Source organism: Cryptotermes secundus, unplaced genomic scaffold (assembly GCF_002891405.2).
Source record: "Cryptotermes secundus unplaced genomic scaffold, Csec_1.0 scaffold62, whole genome shotgun sequence".
NCBI classification, from domain to species: Eukaryota; Metazoa; Arthropoda; class Insecta; order Blattodea; family Kalotermitidae; genus Cryptotermes; species Cryptotermes secundus.
Window position 1 is genome coordinate 1,070,170 of NW_019727786.1, and position 22,037 is coordinate 1,092,206.

At 39.4% G+C, this 22,037-nt stretch overlaps 2 protein-coding genes across 8 annotated transcripts in view; one reads left to right on the plus strand and one right to left on the minus strand.

The window, feature by feature from the left end:
- The window catches only part of LOC111864937 (katanin p80 WD40 repeat-containing subunit B1), a 48,492-nt gene extending 35,867 nt beyond the window's left edge, over positions 1 to 12,625 (minus strand). Inside the window, exons 1-6 of one of the 3 annotated variants that reach the window (XM_023852572.2) lie at positions 12,545 to 12,625; positions 12,134 to 12,238; positions 11,844 to 11,974; positions 8,109 to 8,327; positions 5,568 to 5,693; positions 4,235 to 4,422 (exon numbers count right to left, since the gene is read on the minus strand). In XM_023852572.2, the coding sequence (XP_023708340.1) occupies positions 4,235 to 4,422; positions 5,568 to 5,693; positions 8,109 to 8,327; positions 11,844 to 11,974; positions 12,134 to 12,167 (698 nt within the window). In that variant the 5' untranslated portion in view covers positions 12,168 to 12,238; positions 12,545 to 12,625. Of the gene's footprint in view, positions 1 to 4,234; positions 4,423 to 5,567; positions 5,694 to 8,108; positions 8,328 to 11,843; positions 11,975 to 12,133; positions 12,416 to 12,544 lie in introns of those variants that run through there. The other 2 variants (XM_023852573.2, XM_023852574.2) reach the window with 2 other exon arrangements.
- LOC111864936 (activating signal cointegrator 1 complex subunit 3) overlaps positions 1 to 22,037 on the plus strand; it is a 134,303-nt gene that overhangs the window by 56,119 nt on the left and 56,147 nt on the right. Inside the window, exons 1-5 of one of the 5 annotated variants that reach the window (XM_023852567.2) lie at positions 12,595 to 12,713; positions 14,148 to 14,300; positions 17,596 to 17,705; positions 18,859 to 19,010; positions 20,478 to 20,756. In XM_023852567.2, coding sequence (XP_023708335.1) covers positions 12,679 to 12,713; positions 14,148 to 14,300; positions 17,596 to 17,705; positions 18,859 to 19,010; positions 20,478 to 20,756 — 729 coding nt within the window. In that variant the 5' untranslated portion in view covers positions 12,595 to 12,678. Of the gene's footprint in view, positions 1 to 12,594; positions 12,714 to 13,227; positions 13,302 to 13,326; positions 13,402 to 14,147; positions 14,301 to 17,595; positions 17,706 to 18,858; positions 19,011 to 20,477; positions 20,761 to 22,037 lie in introns of those variants that run through there. The other 4 variants (XM_023852568.1, XM_023852570.1, XM_023852569.2 and 1 more) reach the window with 4 other exon arrangements.

Consider the following 22,037-nt stretch of genomic DNA (forward strand, 5'->3'; position numbering starts at 1 on the left):
TTTGTATAACAAATTTTTCCAACACACACACATAAAATCATAGAAATTAAAAGTGGAATGAACTTTCAGAATACTATCCGCCATTAATACTCAATCTTTGGTCTTCCTGTTTCCTCCCTAAAATCTAAAGATTAAGATATATAAAGTTATAATTATTATTATTATTATTATTATTATTATTATTATTATTGGAGGGGGTGGGTTTCCCCATGCACCGCGACCAGTTTAATCTATTGTGCGTCCCCCTGTAATCTTCTACCAGCCTCTATACCCTACCGGTATTGGTGCTTACCATCAGTCCCTACTCAGCCAGAGAGGTCGGCCTCTACTAGCTCAGAGGTATCTCAATGCTTCCCCCATCTACCAGAGGCGTTAGAGACTACTGTTGGGCAGGAAATGTCCTTAATTTTGCTCAGTGGCTTCCTTTGGAGACATGAGGTTCTTTTACGTGGCGTAAAGCTACGACATGGGACCCACGGCTTGAAGTCCCTCCCGGAGGACTTGTTCCCTGAATTTTTCCGCCCTTAAAAATTCCAAGACCTCCGCCGGGTTTGAACCCGCATACCTTGAGTCATGAGGTGGGAACATTACCCCTAGACTACGGAGGCCGCTTATATAAAGTTATAATTTTATCTGTGTGAAATTTGGATTCTCACCCTAAGGTAAGAATATGGATTAAGGGGTTAGAGAACAGGGTGCTGAGAATATTTTGACTTAAGGAAGGGGAAGTACCAGGAGAATGGAAGAAATTGCATAATGAGCACAGTTGTATCATTGTTAAATGACAAACACATGGAGGATGATTATGGGCAGCAGCATGTAGCATGCATGGAAGTGATGCATACAGAATTTTGGTTGAAAAACCTGAAGGAAAGGGGCAGCTTCAAAGACCTGGATTGAAGAGAGGAGGATAATATTAAAATGGATTTTAAAGAGATAGGGTGTGAGGACAGTACCAGTTTCAAGTTCTGGTGAACACTAAAATAGATGAAGAAAGCAGTCTTCTGGGATTTGGCACCGTGTATATGTGGTGTTATGTAGTGTTGGTTAACACCACATATACACAGTGCCAAATCCCAGAAGACTGCTTTCTTCATAGTCACCGCCGTGAAAGCCTCAAATCTTACACTAAAATAGATCTTTGGGCTCCATAAACAGCGAGGCATTTCTTAACAAGATGGGTGACTCTTAGCTTCTCAAGGACTCTGCTACATATAGTTAACTAGCAAGTGACTCAGACCTACAAGATTACAAGTTTAATGGATACTTCAAAACTTTCTTGTATATAAACAAGATCTAAGGTTTGTGATGACGGTATATTAATACAGTTATTTTGTTTCTGAACATTATCCAGTGTCCTGTTTTTATTTAAAATACACAACGTGGAACCTAGTCAGTTGGGCCCAATCAATAGAGATAGTCCTTATCTCCAGACACCATCACCAACACAAAGATAGAAGATTTTTTAATGTTTTAATGTTTGGCTTAACTTGCGCAGATGGTTTAAACTGTGCTTGGTTTGTTACTCTGTCCAAAAAGTATCCAACCTTGGGCTGGGAAAACAAATTTCTGTATCTGGGTGGTTACAATACCTAATCCCCTTCAAAGCAGGCCCCTTGTGATGCCACACACTTAGCCCAGCAGTCCTTTCATCGCTGGAAGCAATTCTGGAAGGCTTCTTTTGGAATGACATGCAGCTGCGCCATCACATTCTGTATGATGTCCTCATGGCTGTCAAAACAGGAGCCTTTTAGCAGTGTCTTCAATCTCAGGAACAGCCAGAAATCACAAGGAGCCATGTCAGGAGAGCAGGGAGACTGGCGAACCTACAGAATGCCATGCTTGGTCCAGGTGATCAGGTGTGATGAATGAGCTGGGGTGTTGTCATGATGCAGCTGCCAGTTGCCTGCATCCCACAGCTTCAGTCTCTTGCACTGAACTGCATCATGAAGATGGCAGAGGACTTCTTGGTAGTACTCCTTAGTGACAGATTGGTCTAGTGGTACGTACTCATGATGCACAACACCCCGGTAATCGAAAAAAACAGTCAGTATCACCTTCACATTCCTCCGAACCTGTTGTGCGTTTTTGGGCCTTGGGGATGTTGGATGCTTCTATTGTGACACCTGGACCTTGGTTTCCGGGTCATATCCATACACCCATGACTCGTCACCAGTGATCACAGTCTTCAGGAACTCAGGATCCCTGTTGGTGCACTCCAGCATGTCCTGCGTGACCTCAAGGTGGAGTTGTTGCTGCTCTAGCAAAAGCAGCTTGGGCATAAATGTTGCTGCCACTGTATGCATGCCAAAATCCTCAGTTAAAATTGTGTTTGTGGAACCTCTGCTGTTCCCAACCTCATCAGCAACATCCTTGATGGTCAAACAACGGTCCTCCACGATCAGTGTCTGCACTTGTTCAACGACATCAGCATTTCAGCTCGTTGACAGTCTCCTGGAACACTGGTCACTGTCCGCTGACATACGGCCATGTTTAAAGCGGCTGAACCAATCTTTAATTTGAGTGACCCCCATTGCATCGTCGCCGAAAGCCTGCTGAATTTTGCAGAATGTTTCCGCTTGGGTATCCCCAAGTTTCTGACAAAACTTGACGCAGTATTGCTGCTCCAAGTGTTTTGTCATTTTGAGCGAAACGAGAATGCGACAAACACGTGTTACACCACTTCGCTAACTGGCAGCCATAGACGCATCCGGCCATGTTGCGAGTCAGCAAAAAATCACGCATGCGCATGAAAGTCCCTTCTACCACTATGCTCAGTTTCCTCACCATTTTGGCCATTACTTATAGTGGCTAAAAGTAAAGTCGGATACTTTTTGGACAGCGGTGTACGAGGGGGTACCCAAAAGAAACCGAACTTACTTTTTTTAAACTTATTTATTCAAATTTTAAGCGCAAACCTTCAATCCCCTTCAAAGTACTCTCCACTTACACTAATACACTTGTCTAGTCTTTTATTCCATTTTTCAAAACATTGTCTAAATTCATCTTTTGAGATGCTTGACAGCGGCTCCATCGTTTTTTCCTTTGATGTCTCTTTTCATTCGAGGAAACAAAAGAAGCCGCACGGGGCAAGGTCGGGTGAGTATGGAGGGTGAGGAACAGGGGTCATACCATTTTTGGTCAAGAATTGTCATACAGACAGGGCTGTGTGAGTAGGGGCATTGTCATGATGGAAAAACCAGTCACCCGACGGCCACAAATCTGGCCGCTGAGCTCCAAGTCACTCCCGACAGCTCCACAATTTCTTCAATGGTCCGTCGTCGATCTTCCTTGATGATTTCACAAATTTTTTCAACATTTTCATGTGTTCGGGCCGTGGAAGGACGACCAGAACGAGGTTTGTCATCAATTGACATTTCACCATTTTTGAAACGGGAAAACCACTCAAACACTTGAGTTTTCCCCATAGCATCATCCTTGTACACCGTTTTTAACATTTCAAGAGTTTCTGTTCCACTTTTCCCAAGCAAAAGCAGAATTTCACCACCGCACGCTGTTCACGAAAATCAGCCATTGCAAAAACGATGATCACACAAAACAGTTGTCACTACAAACTCTGCCGAAACTAGTCCTTACCTTCTGAAGCAACGGTAGTCGGCTTATCGATTCAGGAATGTTAGCTCTATGCGCTCATAGCAGCAAAACGCGGTACTGCAAAAGCTCTGCCCACAAAAAAATTAGTTCGGTTTCTTTTGGGTACCCCATCGTATATATCCTATCTGGTGTTGGTGCTGGTGTCTGGAAATAGGGACTAGCTCTTATCGACTGGGCCCAACTGAGTAGGTTCCACATGAAGACAAAGACAGAATACGGTATCCGAAACGTTGTATGTTTTAAATAAAAACAGGATGATGGATAGTCTTCTTGTACATGTTTCACCTAAAAAATTATTAGAGAATTTCATATGTGGTGGGGGTTACACTAAATATTTTCAGGTGAACTTCATTTTGGTCCTTATCAGTAAATATCTACACAACATTATGTTCCAATCTAACTTCAACAAATTTCTCAATTATGGTCCATTATAAGAAATATAATGAAATGCAAGTGAAAAATTGTTTCTACAGTTCTTATGCTTAAAAAATGGACTTTATTTCATCCATTCAGTAGTTCTTGAAATGAAACAGATAGATGATACAACCTCACCAATATGCATTGCCTTTGTTAAAAAGTGCATCATATAACAGCAAGAGAATGTTACTAAATGATTTACCTTATGGCACCAACATCCTGATCAGTTGTAGATACAAGCTGGAAATTTTCCAAATCCCAGAAGTTAACACTATGATCACAGCTACCAGAGGCCAGCAGAAACTCATTAGGATGAAATTCAACTGCTGTGACAGGACCTGTGTGGTCTGAAAATTCTTTGAAAAGCCGACCAGCTCTGATGTCCCATAGCTGCAACATAACAGGATATCATTTCATGATTAATGTATCCCATTATTTAGATAATATTTACATATTAAGCAACAGTAAGAGCTTTTATCTTTGTGTCTAAAAATTTGTGCAACATGGATGTAAAGCCGCAAGCATTCATAACATCAGTAACACATCAAAGTCAATGCCCAGCTTCATACTTCTGCTGTCTTCACCACAGGACAAAGAGCCCAAGATACCAACTGAGTTGGTCACAGAACTGTTCTTGCTACAGCTGTGAAGAAAATTTCTGATTTCTTACTGAGCAGGTACGTGTAGTGCAATGCTTTGCATTCATATTCATGAGGTACTCAGTTTGAAACTCTATTGTATCATTAAATTAAGAATTTAGTCATATACAGAACACTAAGAACAGACCTAAGTTGTGACAGATATGGTAAGAATGAAATATATGCCCACGCATGTGAAACTGCACAACCACATTAATTGCACAGCTATATTGCAAGAATCAATACTACCTCCCAATTCATTTCTGACTGCTGCAGCTGTTCCTGTGTGTGTTGTTTTCATCCTCACAATGTGACAAGATGCAGACAGATGTTCATTATCTTTCTAGTTTTACAAAAGGAAGTTATACGGTGATATTTCTTGATACTTGAGGGCCAGTGGAGTCAGGATAGTGTAGTTGGTATAGCGACTGTCTATGAGCTGCATGACTGAGGGGTAGAAGTTAGAGCATTGTAGGGTCAAGAGATTTCTCTTCTCTGTGTCATCCAGACCGGCTCTGGGGTCCACCCAACCTCCTATCCAATGGGTGATGGGGGCTCTTTCCCCATGGGTAAAGTGGTTAGGGTGTCAAGCTGACCAGTCACCTCTATCTAGTGCCGAGGTCAAGAAAATGTGGATCTATACATCCACTCATCAATAGGCCTTCACGGCATAGTGCTTAATTAGTTAAGCACATGACCAAAGTTTACAAATTACTTGAAGGCCTATGAGATTATGAGGGCCTATACTGCAGCTTATTTAACTTCTGTGAAATCCATCACTTAGTGCAGGTATACTATATACCTTTACTAGATACAGAAAATCTAATGACTTCTTTTTTTGAGATCCATGACAGTTAAGTCAGTCAAGTTAAGTCAAATTAAAATCATAGCAGCTACCTTCACCAAACAATCATCTCCACCAGAAGCAATCCACTGACCATCAGGACTGAACTTCAGACTGTTAACAGCAATCCTATGGCCCTTGTAAGTAAAGATCCAGCTTTTCCGTCGAATATCCCACATCTGAAACAATAAAGTACATTCTGTGTAGGTGTTAAATACTGTAAACATATATTACTACTACATGCATTCTGCATAAAGCGGTACTCCATGGGAACACGTCACATCACATCCCACAAGTCTGTATACCACAACTGACGTCCACAAGTCTCACCTCTTTAACCACTAACCCACAACATTCCAATACCAAGCCTAATTGGTACTCCTTAACTATGGACGGTCTGCAGTTGTTACCTATTTCATGGTACTAACCCAGTATTTCCCTGGAGGTACTGAGAAAAGACAGGAAATCTCAGAATAAAAGAGTTGGCCAAGATTCAAACCGAGGACCTCCAAATACAAGTCAGAGCTGTTATCTCTCACATTAACTTGCTTGATACCACTTGACTACCACTCACTGGCTGTTTGCAGGATATCCTAGCCCTGCCTTCATCTAGATATGACTCTCAGGTAAAGCCTAGTACCACAAAAGGACACCACTAGTTGACATATAACCATGAATGTGCAGGAGTACACTTTACTGCAAGTTCCTAAAGCCAATTAATCTCTCCATCTTCTCTCTGAGTGTTGCTCTCTTCATCCCAAAGGTTCCTATTTTGGAATTTCATTTGTTGTAGACAACTCTTCAATTTTAGTTCAATTCAATTCTTATTTATCTGTGTGTAGCCCATGGGCCAATTATGAAGTGAGTACAAGTGAAATAAAATAAAGAAACACACACAAAATAAAAAACAAGGCAAAAACAAGTGCTTGACAACAGCTAAGAGACAATTACAGGCAAACACTAACCAAGCAACTAGCTAACTAATTTTTTTTTATTATTTTTCCTCACAGCGTCAGTCCACTTGGTACTGCGGCCATTGTTTGACCTCTTTACCAGCCCCAGATGATGATGACTGTATAGCAATCAGTGGATGCGAACTGGCAGGGAAGCCGAAGTACTTGGAGAAAACCTACCCCATTGCCACTTTGGTGACCACAAATCCCACATGACCTGACCCTGCCTCGAGCCCCGGCTGCTATGGTGGGAAGCTAGTGACTAATCACCTGAGCTATGAGATGGTCTAACAAACTAACTAAATCCACGGATACGAGCCCTTCTTGAGAAACCGCCAGCTGCGCAGCTACTCAAGAATTTCCAAACATTTTATGGTACCCAAAGGTTCATTATTTAGTTTACAAGAGCCTTCCACTGGTCCCTCTGAGCCAGATCAATCCAGTTCATACCACCTCATCCTGCCTCTCTAAGATCCATCTTAATATTATCTTCACACCTACGTCTAGTGGTCTCTTTTCTCCTAGCCTTCCCACCAAAATCCTCTATGCATTCCTCTTCTCCTTCTGTGATGCTACATGCTACATGCCTTGCCCATCTCATCTTCCTTGACTTGACTGTTCTAATCGGCAAACAGTACAAATTATGCAGTTCCTCAATATGCAGATTTCCCCAACCTCCTATCACTTCATCCCTCTTTGGTCTAAATATTCTCAACACCCTCAGTATGTTCCTCCCTTAATGTCACAGACAAAGTTTCACACCTATACCGAATTCTAGGCATAATTATAGTTATGTATATTGTAATTTTTATGCTTTTAGATGACAGTCAAGAACACAAAAGGTTTTGGACTGAATGGTAGCAAGCATTAGCTGAAGACAGTCTCCTCTTAATCTCCTCCTGAATCAAATTTTGATTTGTTACTGTTGTTCCCAAATATTTGAACTGTACCATGTTTTTAAAGGATCTATTAACTGTGTTCATGCTCTGATTTTGCCGAATGTTATTTAAATGACCAAATCAAGGAGTACTGGATAGGCTGGGAAAGGGGCGCACATGAGAGAGAAGAGTGAACACAAAGATTTGGTAGGAAAACCTAAATGAAAGATACCATTACAAAGACACACACAGATGGGAAGTTAATATTAAAATTGATCTTAAAGAAACAGGATGGGGGAATGGTATGGACATGGATTTGTGATGGGCTACTGTGAGCAGGGTAATGAACATTCAGGTTTCATGAAGTGCTGCAAATTTCTTGAGTGGCTAAACAAGAAGGGCTCAGCTCGATGCAGTATAATTATTACACTTCAGCAGATAGAGGATGTCGAATGGTCAGCGCAATGGATCCCCACGATCGTTAATCTCTGTTTTCTAGACCAGAGCTGCTATTTCCTTGAAATAGCCCAGCAAGTGGTAAAAATAAAAGAGACTTCAATACTATTCACTTGAGCCATATGAGTCTTACTTCCTTTAATATTTTATTTTGGGCAAATTAATTAGTTTTTCACCTTTATTACCTAGAGGAATTAAATTTAAAAAATATGAAATTCATGTGGATATGGCTCTGTACAAAACGAGATGTTTTGTTTTTTCTGGTGTAAAACTGACAGAAGATAAAATATGTTTATGAGTTACATACCTTTATTGATGTGTCCAACGATCCTGATGCAAGCAAATCACCATATGGATGAAAGTCCATGCATCGTATTGCAGCTCTGTGTCCAGTTAATGTCCGAACTATTTTTGCAGCTTCTAAATCCCAAATTTTTAGTGCTCCAGTATGTGATCCAGCACATACTAGTTCCTCAGTATGTCCAAATTTCACACATTCTACTGGTGTCGAATGGCCACTCAGACTCTGAATAATAAAACAATCATACAAATGAACTGTTTAAAATACATTTACTTGTCACAGATTCTCAGCATTTAAAGTGAGTGAGCTTCAGATTTTCATTCCAGCTGGAAATAAATGTACAAATGTGAGAAAGGACACTTCTGTATTACAACATAACGTAAATAATTTACATTCATATCTTGATTTTAAGGATAATAGAGTGTCTCAAGTTCTTCTAGTATGTCTTGTTGATAGTAGCCTCATAAGCAGAAAACTGTGGATTCCACATTTAAAGACTGAAATCTTTGGAATTTGAACTTTGGGAGCAGAGCCGATGGATAGAGAATTTCTAAACAAACTAAAAACAGAAACTTAACTGAAGCAATATATGCAGAATGCCATGTAAACAACAACTTCTATAACAGAACTAGAAGGTGAAACACCACTGAAAAGTGTAGCACTGGATCCAGATCAACCACCTACCATCTCGCAACTTGTTCCCCGAAGATCCTTATTAGTATTATCACCTCATCTACTAGAGCTCGCTAGTTACTGATTTTTGAGGTTTCCTACCAAAATTACACATATCTCTGGTATCCCATCAAAACTACAAGCCCAACGCATCATAAGCATCTTCACTTCATTACTCTAACAGAAACAAGTGACAAATCCAGTTCTATGCTTACCTGAACCAACTTATAAGGTGGTCCAAATATGACCGGGACTGATTTTTTTTTAAAGACCATAATTGCCAAAGACTTACTTCCACATGTCAGTCTTCAATGTACTCCCCTCCGGAGTCAACATATTTTTTCCAACATTCTGGAAGCATCCTGACGCCCTTTTCAAAAAAGGCTTGTGGTTGGCGGCGTATCCACTCCTGAACAGTCTGGATGACTGCGTCATCCACAAACAGCATGCCTTGCAAGTCTGATTGGAGCCTTCTGAACAGGTAGAAATCACTTGGGGCCAAATCGGGACTGTATGGTGGATGTGTCAGAAGATTCCATTTCAATTTCTGGAGGGCGTGCATTGTCTTGAAGGAAGGCTACCTGCTTTCCAGCTGTCTTCCGCTTGGATCGGAACTTTTCCTTCAAGTCTGTTGCCAGGAGGTCTGAGTAATAAGCTGCATTGACTGTTCTGGCATCTGTCAGAAAGTCTACATGGATAACCCCCTGCCAGTCCCAGAAGAATGTTGCCAGCAATTTTCCTGCCAAACGGCTCCTCTGCACTCTCTTTGGTTTGGGAGAACTGGTATGCCACCACTTACGTGATGACTGCTGGGACTCGGGAATGAAGTAGTGCACCCACATTTCATCGGTGGTCACTACAGACTTCAAAAATGCATCACCTTCGTCTTCAAACTGCTGTAGGAGACGAATGGCAGCTTGCATGTGCACCATTTTGTTCACGTCCATCAAAGTGCGTGGTACCCACCATGCATTCACCTTGCGATAGTGCAGGTGGTATTTCACGATGTCTTCTACACTACTAACACTGATGGACAGCATTGCTCCAAGTTCCCTGATAGTGATGCGCCTATTCTCACGAATAAGCGCGTCTAAATGATCAATGTTTGGCTTGGTGACGGATGTTCGCGGTCGACGATCATGTGGTTCATTCTCCACACATGCTCTGCCCTCTCCGAAGCACTTACACCACTCAAACACATGGGTCCATGAGAGACAATCTTCCCCATACTGTTGTTGGAGTCTGTGGTGAATTTCAGCAGACGGGACGTTTTCTCCAACGAGGAATTTGATCACAATGCGTTGTTCAACACTCCGCAGAACCTTCTGTTCGCTCATCACTCTGGCAACTCCAAGACAGGACTGAACAGGTTCTAACCCGAACAGGAGGGAGGGTGGAGGTTGTGGCTTCACTCTCTCAAGGTCACACGGCTGCTGTGCAGTGTGGCTTGTTTACATACAAATCAGTCCCAGTCATATTTGAACCACCTTGTACATCCAAATATCCTCCTGAGCATTTGCAATTACAGAATACTGCGTCATTCCTCAAAGTTAAACCCATATACATCACTAGTACCACATTTTGGTCACACATCGTATATCTTACAACTCATGAATTATTTACAGTATCCATATGACATCACCCAGCAATGAGCAACCAACAACCAACCAAGGAAAATCTCTCTAAACTAGCTAGTAAGATTTACAGACATTTTGAACATTACATCTGAGCAAAGATAATGGATTCTGTATACCATACACATGAATAATTTACTTATTTTCAAATAAGACAGGTTGAAGATTGCTTTCTTCTGGAATGTGATGCCATTTAGTCTGGTAGAAAGCTACCTCAATTTTGGATAAGTGTTTAGCCTCCATCTTCTTCGCAGAAAAGTGGATGTTGCAAAGAGTAGCCTCCAAAGTGAGGTTTACGATACAAGATTTTAGGTTCTTGCAGCAGTGATTATGAAGATGTGACTCTGGGACAGCATCACGTCCAAGGATACAGTAACTGAATAACTCAGGTTACACTGACCAGTGTTCACCCTTCCTTTGTAAATGTTAGGCTTTCCTTTGTTCATAAATAATGAAAACTTGAGGTTATGTTTTAAATATGAACATTTGATGTCAGTAGGGAAGGGCAGAAACTTGTTAACCTACTTCCTCCACAAGCTAGAATTTCACCCTGCAATCTTCATAGTCACCACTAGAGAAAACCTCAAATTCGCACAAGATACTGCTCCTGCATAACTTTGAGGCAATCTAGAATGTTTGTTTACAAAAAGTAAAGTAAAGGTATCCCTGTAACAGGCCATGGAGGCCCATAGTGTTGTGAGATGTTGAGGTTCCCACATATTCTAGACAATTGACTCATAGATGGCGGCAAGGTTGTCAGCCCTATGTGTCAGCTGCCCCTCCCCCAAGAATATTCCTGGTACTCATTTCTGTTAGAGGCTGAGTCAACCCCAGGGCCAGTGTGGTTGGAAGGATTAGGTAAATTGAAAAAAAAATCCAATGACCTTCCGGCTTGTAACACAGTGCCTCAACCAACTACACTACCTCATGTCTGTTTGTTTACAAAAGGTAAGTCTAATTACAGCAGTTACTACACAAATTAAAAAGCCAAGGAATGACTTTACAATCTGGTAACCATGGCTATAAACCAGCTCAGTAAGAATCTACAGAGCATCCACCTCATGGAAACACACTTCGTACTTAATGTGTGCTTATCATAACACACATAAACCTAACATAATGTATGGTCTGACAGAAATATATAAAAATATGTCCAAAACTGAAATATTACTTTACTTCAATTCAGTACCATAATTTTATATATCCCAATGATGTAACTATATTAAAATATAATTTAACTAAAATCCAACAATGCAGATCTTCCTCAGTGTAACCTAAACGAATATCAAATCTGCTGAAGTCTTGACACTGGTATTATTTACGATCTGCTGGTCAAGAAAAGTACTGGCATTTTCAAAGTAAATAAATAAAACAAGACAAATAATTAATCTGTGAGATTGACAATACTATAAGAAAGCTATGGAAAGTAACAAACCATGATGCAGTTATGTTTCCCAACCGCCCAAAGGTTAACTTTCTTGTCATCACCGCCTGTTACTAATACACGGCCTGATTTGTGACCAAGCGCCAAACAATTCACATTGGAACCATGGGCCACAAAATGTTCTGAAAACAGGCATCACAGGGTTAATATTGTAGCTACAGTAAAAAATTTGCTATTTAGTTCACTTCATATATGTGCCACAACGTAACAACTATACTACAAAACATTTTGGGACTTATTTTACATCACGATAAAAACAATAAGCAATGTATGTTACTCACGAAGCTTCCATGACCTCTTGGAGGATGTAGCCATTACGATAGTAGATCTCCGTCGGGACCTACTTTCAGTCGTATCAGTCTTCCACTTCGACAATTTTATTGTAACTACCAAAAAACAAATCAAAACAAAACTTAACCTTAAACTTATCCTATCATCAGTTACTTAGTATGCACCAATGTGTAACATACATTTATTTGCTAACCTACAACCTGGTCTGACACTTTTTTTTTTATTATTTTTGTTTTCAATCTCTATGACACAGATTACCATCTGTGGGGTTTGTGGTACTGCTGACCGAAACTTATTAGTCTGTGTTGGGAAGGTTGAAAGTGGTGTCAACGGTCAACAAACTTACGATATTATAATTTGTTACTGCAATACGTGGGGTTTGGCTTGATTATTGAATTTACCTGAGGCTTATAACTCGTAACTACTAATACTTATAAAACTAAACCTTTAAAATTTGCTACGTCTTCACAAATAAAACTAAATCTTCTAAGTTGCTACGTTTGCATTGCTCGTTGCTCGCTAACGATTTATAACAATGGAGAATAACAAAGCAATTTTGACTATTCTTGCGTACGTATCCATGTAATCATGTTAAAAAAAGTAAAGGTATCCCTGTAACAGGCAGTTTAGGCCCATATGGTTGTGCGACGTGAAGGTCCAACAGTATCTAGACCATCTAGACATTCGGCTCAAAGATGGCGGTAAGGTTGTCAGCCTTACGCACCGGCAGCGCTCTACTCCCCAGGAAAATTATTTAATTAATTCCTGGTACTCATTTCTGTTAGAGGCTCAGTTTACCCCAGGACTATAGTGCGCCTAGAAGAATTAGGTCAATTGAAAAAAAAATCCTGTGAACGCATCGTGACTTGAACCCGCAACCTTCCAGCTTGTAGCATAGTGCCTCAACCAACAACGATATCGAGTGCCCCTGTTTTCGTTTTCTGAAGATGGTCACAACCGGTCACAACAGACCGCAACAGACTGAATGGTGATTGGTTCTGACTATCTAGTTCGGTCCTTCTACGTAGAGATGGCAGGAGATCCTTTGTTTTTCCCTGCTCCTAAGACAGTTGAACCACACTGATTGCAGGCGAAGAGCAGTTTGGTGGACATTCAATACTTGGCAGTTTTCTGACCTTCGTATGGTTAAAAAAAACTGTAAGTAGGTCGTGCGGCATGTTATGTAGACAGTGTTGTACTCTTTTAATCATGTTACAGATTTTCATTATGAAGTCTGGTATACCATGTGACAGTGACGGTAAATTTCAAAATTGTCAGACTCTTGCTTTATCACTACTTAAAGAAGCTTGCATTACGTAAAGTTTGGGCGGCTGATATTTTGTATAAAAATCGTTTAAAAATAAGCACCTAATTTGTGTCAAAAAGAAAGTATGACTGTATTGTAGCACATTAATTTTTTATGGTGAAGATCGTTATTTTATTTTCCACCCATTTAGTGAGAATCGAAAAACCTGTCCACAGTTTCAGTTCTGGGCAGCAATAATGTAGACAGTAATGGGCTGATGTTCATGAAACTGTAGGAACATAATGTCAGTGGATACCATTCCATCTACAATAAATTGGTTATTGCGAATTCGTTATTTTGGAACACCACTAGCTATCTATATAAATATACAACTTTTACTGGATTAAGTCCTGCATGATGAATTAAGAAATATGTGGTGCTACTGTGAGAAATATTTTGTTTTGATGAGTCATTTTTAACTTTTTTACAGATTTTGTAAGACTGAAGTTTAAATGTGATATCATTTGCTTTGTATGAATCAGTTAACTGTAGAAAATATTTCGTTAAAAGAAGCTGAAAATACATTGTCAGAATAGTTAAGAGGATTTGGCACCAGTGTTTCAGTGACACAGACCTTTGAGATCATGTTTACCATAGTATTAGAAATTGTTATTGCTAATATGTTGGGTTTATGTGATCTGCCTATTGGTATCTTTGTGTTTATGTACTTCCATTTGCATTTGTACGTCATCTTTCAGATGGTCTGCTGCAGCTACAGATATGCAATACAAACTTCCTCGCCTCACTAGTTCCTTTCGAGCATTTTCTGGTTTAGCTCGGCCAAATGATTCAAAGTTACATGAAGATAATATAGAGTCATACCGACAATGGAAGGCAAATCAGTTAAAAGAGTGAGTTACTAATTGAATTTATTATCCATAAACTATTTTAACTATGATAGTTTTACAATGAAACCTTCATTGTAACCGTATTAGTACTAAGTTACATAATTGTTTGTATAGATGCTTTTTTTTTAACTTTTTCATAGGAGATATTAAAATTCAACGTATTTGTAGAATCACATCAAGAAATTAACTGAATTCAAATGTACTGGGCTTGCACTTGAGAATCCTCATATTTACTAACTTAATTTACAACTCTGTATATGAAATATGGTAAAGTTACAGAAGATAAAGCCAGCTTACCCACTCTATTTTGTCACCTTCTCTTCTCATTGAGCAGATCGGCTCAGGCAGTAATGCTTCTGACTTGTTTTTGGGAGGTGCTTCGTTTGAATCTTGGCTGGGACTTCAACTGTCTTGGCAGATGTTTTTATGGCATTCCTCAGGCCATTTGGGAAAATATCAAGATAGTATCTTAAATTACATAAGGGCCACATACTTCTGCATTCTTTCCAGTTCATCGTTCAAGTATATAGGCTGAATCATTCAATTCAATTTATTTAAACATTCCGTTGATCCTTAGTGGTACAATAATGACCAGTAGATGTGGAATTAGTCACAGACAAAACCAGACAAGTCGCATCACTTTAACAAGATACAAATATAAATACATGATTGATTCATCTCCACAATACAGTATCTCAAACATTGGTCTAATATCTNGTAAATACATGATTGATTCATCTCCACAATACAGTATATCAAACATTGGTCTCATATCTAAAAGCAGATTATTTATTAGGACATTACACCAATTATTACTTACAAATAATACCCAGGCAACAAACGGGTCATAGATGCCTGCACACTTAATACCCATGACATAGATGGAACAACTTGTGTACCTCATATGACAGCTATATGTTTAAAATGTTAAAAAACTAATGTATTGATAGTACTAACAAGTCCTCCGCTAGGGACTTTAAGCCGTGTGTCCCGTGTCGTAGCTTTACTGCACATAAAATAACCTCATATCTCCAAAGGAGGTCACTGAGCCAAATTCAAGGACGTTTCCTGCCCAACAAGTATTCTCTAACACCTCTGATAGATGGGGGAAGCATTATAGATACTGCCAAGCTAATGGAGGCCGAACTCGCTGGGTCGGTCGGGACTGATGGTACGCACCAATATCGGTAGGATATAGAGACTGGTAGAATATCATAGAAGGAAGCACAATGGACCAATACTGGTCTAAGTGCATGGGGAAACCCACCCTCTTCAATAACTAACTGACTAATATGTGATGAATATTTATGAGCATATTATAAGTATCGTAAGAAAGTTTACTTAGTAGGGAGTATAACCCAGGTGTTTAGTTTACTTTACAATTAAAATATTCATCCAAGGAATAAAACGAATTGGAAAGAAGAAACCATTTTAGCATTGGTTTGAATAGTTTCATTTCACTACTCAGTCTTTTTATATGGGATGGAAGATGATTATGAGCTCTGATACCAGAGTAGTAGGGTCCTTCATGAAAAACTGTCAAATTTGATGTAGGAAGGTTCAAGTTTGTATTATGTCTAGTACTGAAGCTATGAATCTCATGATTCAATTTGTACAGATCTTTATTTTTTACGGCAAACAGTATTATCGAGTATATATATTGTGAATACATTGGCAGTATATTTAATTTTTTAAATAGATCCCTACAGGAGTCTCTGGTTTTTGCATTCATAATAACTCTAATTATCCACTTTTGTGTCCTAACAACATTGATACTGTTAGGCGTATTGCCCCAGAAAATTATACCGTATTCCATAATAGAATGCACAATAGGAGAAATAAATCATCTTAAGAGTTTTTTGTGACATAAAACCTTTTGCTGTCCTAATAGCATAACAAGCTGAACTCATTTCAGTTACTAATTGGTCAGTATGAAGTTTCCATGATAATGTTTCGTTTATCAAATTAAATAAACTATAAATAGTTCATCCCCCCCCTCTTTTTCCATTCCATCCCAGACCATGTCATCATCAACATATAATGTGCTCTGCCAAAAGTGTTTCATTATGTCAGGTAATATCTGCTATTCTGAGAGAGTATTAAAAGGTGCCAACCTTGGACAAAAGTCACCAGTTAACATTGATACTGTTGTGTGTTTCGTAGGTAACATGACAAGAAAATTTACGTGGGTCTCAGATTTGGGCGATCACTCTTTACACTCACAAATACAATTATTCGCACTTACACTGTATTCGGACGTTTCCTCTTCAATGGCATACGCTCTTGCACCACAAATCTCGGTGAAGTGTCTTCTGCTCTGCTCAGAGCTCAACTGTCCTTAGCTCTCATTGAAGCTAAACTGACTGGTCTCTTGCCAGATACGAGCTGTTATATCCTGCACTCTGGCTGAATAGGGAATACCTTGTCAAAGGGTTTAGTCTCGCCTGCTGCTATGCAAATGAATCTTTTGTTGCCATGGGAATACATTATTCCCGCTGTTTAGATATTGCTAGCCTCTTTGTAATGGTGGAAACCCCACTGTTAGACTTTTATCTCCCAGGGCAACGATTTCCTGGGCATTGCTGCCTAGGAATTGCTAGCTGTTGACATCTTATCATCCGTCCTTCCTGGTGGCATGTCACAATACTTCTTTGGCATGGGAAACCGCTACTCCAAATTGTTGGTGGCCCCCAAAGCCTGATCATTTCTGTGCTTGCTTTATCTACATTGTGGAACCAGAAACATGGGTCTGTTTAGTTACATAAACCAGAGTGGGGCAAGGGATTATTTTCATGAGTATTCTTTAGAATTGTAAGAGGGAACTGAAAACAGCAGTTCACTGTCTGTTGAGTTCATTGAATCATTGCTGTATGCTGGTCAAAAAGCCCTTTTGCTTGCATTATAATTTCAATGAAACTTTTTACATCATTTCAAACTATGTTCAGTGTCATATTTTATTACAGAAATTATGTAAATGAAGAATTGCCCTGTACACCTAGTACTAGATGTCATCTTTGCTGACCGAACAGCGTGTGTATGGGTATTCAGTTTTCTGTCATTTTTTATTTTAAGAGTCTGAGGAAGTTATGTACAATCATGGCAGCTGTCATAAGCTTCCAGTGCTTAGAGCTATCATGGTGTGCTGAAACCTGTGATCATTATTAAAGCTCTTGACATCTCAAGATGTTTTTCTAGCAGATGGGAGAGTAAAGTTTTTGGTGTGTTCCAACATATCATAAAAACAGGGAAGCTTTATAATATGTGACGTGTTCTAATATATCATTTTCTCTTATTATAGGGGTCTCACCTGGACAGATATACAACATCTTGTAGAAAAAGATGTAGGATTAGAAGGAGATAACGCAAAACATTTGAAATACCTTCGGACGCTGGCAAATGACTTGACTGGTAAGGATGAACTATTGCACTAATTTTTAAAAAACATTAACCCTTTCAGGTTTAGAGCTAGTCTGACATTAGGAAATCATGCTCCAGGCTGGGCCTAGCAGTTTTTAAATAAAAAAATAGCAATTGAAATCAGATCTGGCATTTGGTATTTACTTGCACAAAAGTCCTGCTGTGAACTCTGTCTGATATTAAGAAACACATTTCAGCCCAGTGTTGGATCAGATCTATTTTAAATCTGAGGAAAATAGTTGTATTTGGTATGTTAGGTGGGTCCCTGGCGCGTTCTCAGGTAGCAGATGGAGGAGACACCCTCCAGTTTTGGAGGGAAGCTGCAAATATATTGAATAAGCAGTTGCGGACAACCGACAAGGGGTAGCCCTCCAGCTTTGGGGTTGGGCATGTGGCTAAAACTCCTCACTGTAAGAAATCATTATGTTACGAAAATGAACACAAAGCCTCGGACCTGGACGGATTCTTTGGATAAATGACCTAAGCTAATGAAAATGGATATGAGATTTGGCACTTGGAATGTACGAAGTTTGTATAGGGCAGGTTTGCTCAGGGCAGTGGCAGAAGAAATCTTAAAATATAAGTTAGATTTAGCGGGAGTACAGGTCAGATGGGATGGAGGTGGCATCACACCAGCAGGAGAGACTATACATTTTTCTATGGAAAGGGGAAAGTTTTCAGCCATAGTGATCCGTAATAAAACCTAGTTTACATAGCACCATAAATTGACTTTTATGTATACCCCATAAAACATACCAAATTTTATTGAAATTCAATATGGGAGATTTCCACCCATAGTTGTCAGGCAGTTTTGGATTTTTAGCAGTATTGATTCATAGCAAAAGCTAATTTGCATAAGGACATATATGCTATAATCCCTCCATAAATTTTGTTGAAATCTGATGTGGGAACTTTCACTGATTTGCATATTATTATTCACATTTTTAAGTAAGCTTTATTAAACCTCACTGCTAATTTTGTGTACAACATGGTGGAGTACACCCTTTCCAATCTTGTTGTTATGCCCATGGGTCAGCTTATAATACACAAAGGGTTAACTGAGTGATGTAATCCATTATATTTTCTGGTGTGGTTGTCAGTTTTTCTTTGAGCAGGTTCTGATGTGTGCAATGTGTGCCTGTAGGTGGTGAACAGAATAAAGAGACCATAGATGAGGCAGCTGTGTTTTTGCTGAGACTTTTTCTGTGCGAGACTCTTGTTTCACAAAAGCATCTGTTGATGCTTAAACAGATGTTTGGTTCAGTCTCATCAAACTTTGCATGCAAAGTGCAGCAGGTAAAGAGAATTAAACTTCCAGAATTATCGGTAATGTAACTTTAAGACTGGTCATTGCTGTTTTACCATGTAAAACGAAATGAAAAGTGGTGTAGTTAGCATATGAGTGATTTTAATGTACAATCCTAACACTTGCATAGCTGGACTGATGGAAAGCCCAGACAGGATAAATGGTGCCCCAGCTGAGGCTTGAACCACCTCATTATAAAACATGGACGTAAACACTACATATTGACATTCAGTGAAAGTATTGGTTATGATTATTTATGTAAACGTAACATATGTTATATTTTTATACAATTCCCTTTGTGGTGGGATCTAAACTCGGTGGAAATCTATCAATGTTTCAGAATTTCTTAATTTGAAAGTGTTAAATGATAAAAGACATAAAAAAAGTATGGCTGTGATGATGTGTCATTTGATTCCTTGTGATCCAGTTGATTGAACTGTCCCAGAAGTCTGCTGTCATGACATTCACTGCCATTATAATGTCAGGTTTCATGCAGTTTTGAATTATCTTTGAGAAATGGACAGCATTTACTTCAGAAACAGAATAATTTAATAGAAAATTATGTGCTTGAATATTTCATCATGTAATTCTGTTTCAATATCTGTTCCTGTCACATGTTGGAGAAATAATCTCAGCTGTCAGTGGATTGTACTTAGAATACTTAATGGAAGACTGCACTGAAGAGAAAGAGATAAAAAGAAAAGGGGAAGAAAGACAAAAAGATAAGGACAATAATACATTGTTTAGTAATGTCTAGTTGTCACAATTGCTGGCTTTTGGTGTAGGTCATACATGCATTGCACAATGTATCTCTTTGTAGAAGTGTAAATTATATCAAACAGAAATCTATCCAAATGGGAGAAATGTGTAAGTATATTGCCACCTTTTTATCCTTCTTCTACTTGTAACCATTCTCCCCTCCACCTGATCTTTCCCTTGCCCCTGCCCCCCCTCCCCCTCCTTTTCTTGGCATGGGGTCATACCTGTTCCAGTATCACAGCTGTCTTCTAAGTTCTTTATCAAAGGCCGTGCCATAGCTCAAGCGGTTAGTCGCTGGCTTCCCACCGCGGCGGCTCGGGTTCGATCCCGGGTCTGGTCAAGTGGGGGTGGGTTTTCTCCGAGTATTTCAGTTTCCCCTGCCAATCTTCATTCCACCAAATTCTCCATCATCATAATCACCTGGGGCAGGCTACAATAGGCCAATAAGTGGCCGCCGTACCGAGTTGACCCAGTTTTACTCCACCCCCCACTAAGCGAAGTTCTTTACCTATATACAAATATTTGTTCCTTTGACATGTGTTTAAATGCAAGTGTTTGGGGTCTGTTTCTAGCAAATTCAGCATATAATGTTTCATGGGATGTATTTTATTTTTCAGAAGATTTGATTGTTTTTTGCATACTGATGCTGGATTTTTTTATGTCAGTGGTAACATAAACAGTGTTTTTGTCTTTTCTAGTGTGTGTCCCACATTGCATCACATTTGTCTGATGAGTGCATTGAGTATGTGAAAAATGGAAAGCAATCACCAAATGGACCACAGAAACAATTTGGTGAGAATGTTGAATTTACCTTCCAGCAGTCCGAACCTTCTTATCCTAGTACAAGCTCTCTTGTGGATCTTGGTGTGGCTAGAGGTAGCAAAATATTGAAGGACTTCTCAATGAAGTATGACGATATTGCAGCATTAATAACAAGCAAAGAAGATATTAAGAAAAATCACATTAAAAGGAATGGGGTTGGTAAATATTAATCTATATTTTACTGGTTTTTGCTCAATTTAAGAAAATGGCTTTGTATTACCTTCGATCACATCCAGCATGGACATACATCAATTTTCATGTAATTGCCTATCCACTGCCGAAACTACACACATCAATATTGTAGGCAGAAATTGGCTGATTTTCATGAAACTCAATATGAATATAGTGTTTTATTCATGTCTTTTCTTGGTTCCACTTTCTGTTGTTCAATAGTTATCCAACAATTAGACACTATATACTCTGAGACATTGACTGTCATTAAACAAACCATAACCATGAGACCTTCTCCATCTTGTTAGTTAAAAATAAGAGATTGAGAATGAGGATTAAAGTCATATCCAGGAACTAATGTACATCACCACCATGGCTGCTGTACATATTAGGAGTATGGAGTAAGGAACTACAAATGGTGTGTGTGCGTGTGCACTCGCGCGCGTTCGCGTGCTTGGAGAGGGGGATAATTACATTTTCATTCAGAATATTTTGCTATGATGACAGTGTGTGCTCTGTTATTGTAATTTATCTCACAGAAAAAACCTTTATTAGAATCCATCACAACACAACGTGACGGTCGAGATCACCATTACCTTAGCTACATGTTTCGGCTATTGTCTATTGTGAAATCCGAAGATTTTACAGCAATAACTGTGGAGTGTAGATACTATCTCCTTGGAAATAATGCCATGTTGTCTGGTAGAAGTTTATCAGTGTTTTGTTGGAGTATACTGCTTGCATCTTTGGGGTTCAAGAATAAGCCACAGGAGCCCTAAGCAAACCAACAGGAGCAAAGAGAAGCATGCAAGAGTGGAAGCTGTACTTTCTTCAACATGTCAATGAATTACACTGCTCATAGTCCAGAGGACAGAGACCCTTCATACTTTTTTCTTTGTCTTTGAATCTTATAATTGTTTCTGTTTTCCTTTGTCTGGCTGTAAAATATTTAACCTGTATTATATTGTCACGTGTTGGGTATGTAACGCGACAAATAACTTCATGCCGTTCTGGATCTAGCACTCTATTGCACATTCGCTCTTACACTTACACAATTCACAATTTCCCAGTTACTGCCATCTACAGTGTCACACTTACTTCTCCTGCTGGAGTCACTGCCATTCACTCGATACAACTTGACTCGTAAATCGAGTACTTACTCCGGCAAATGCTAGACTGTAACTGACTGGTTACTCCCTCTCACTAACGAATATTCCTCGTTATGTAGCTTCCACACTGACAACACAGAACACAGTTACATGATA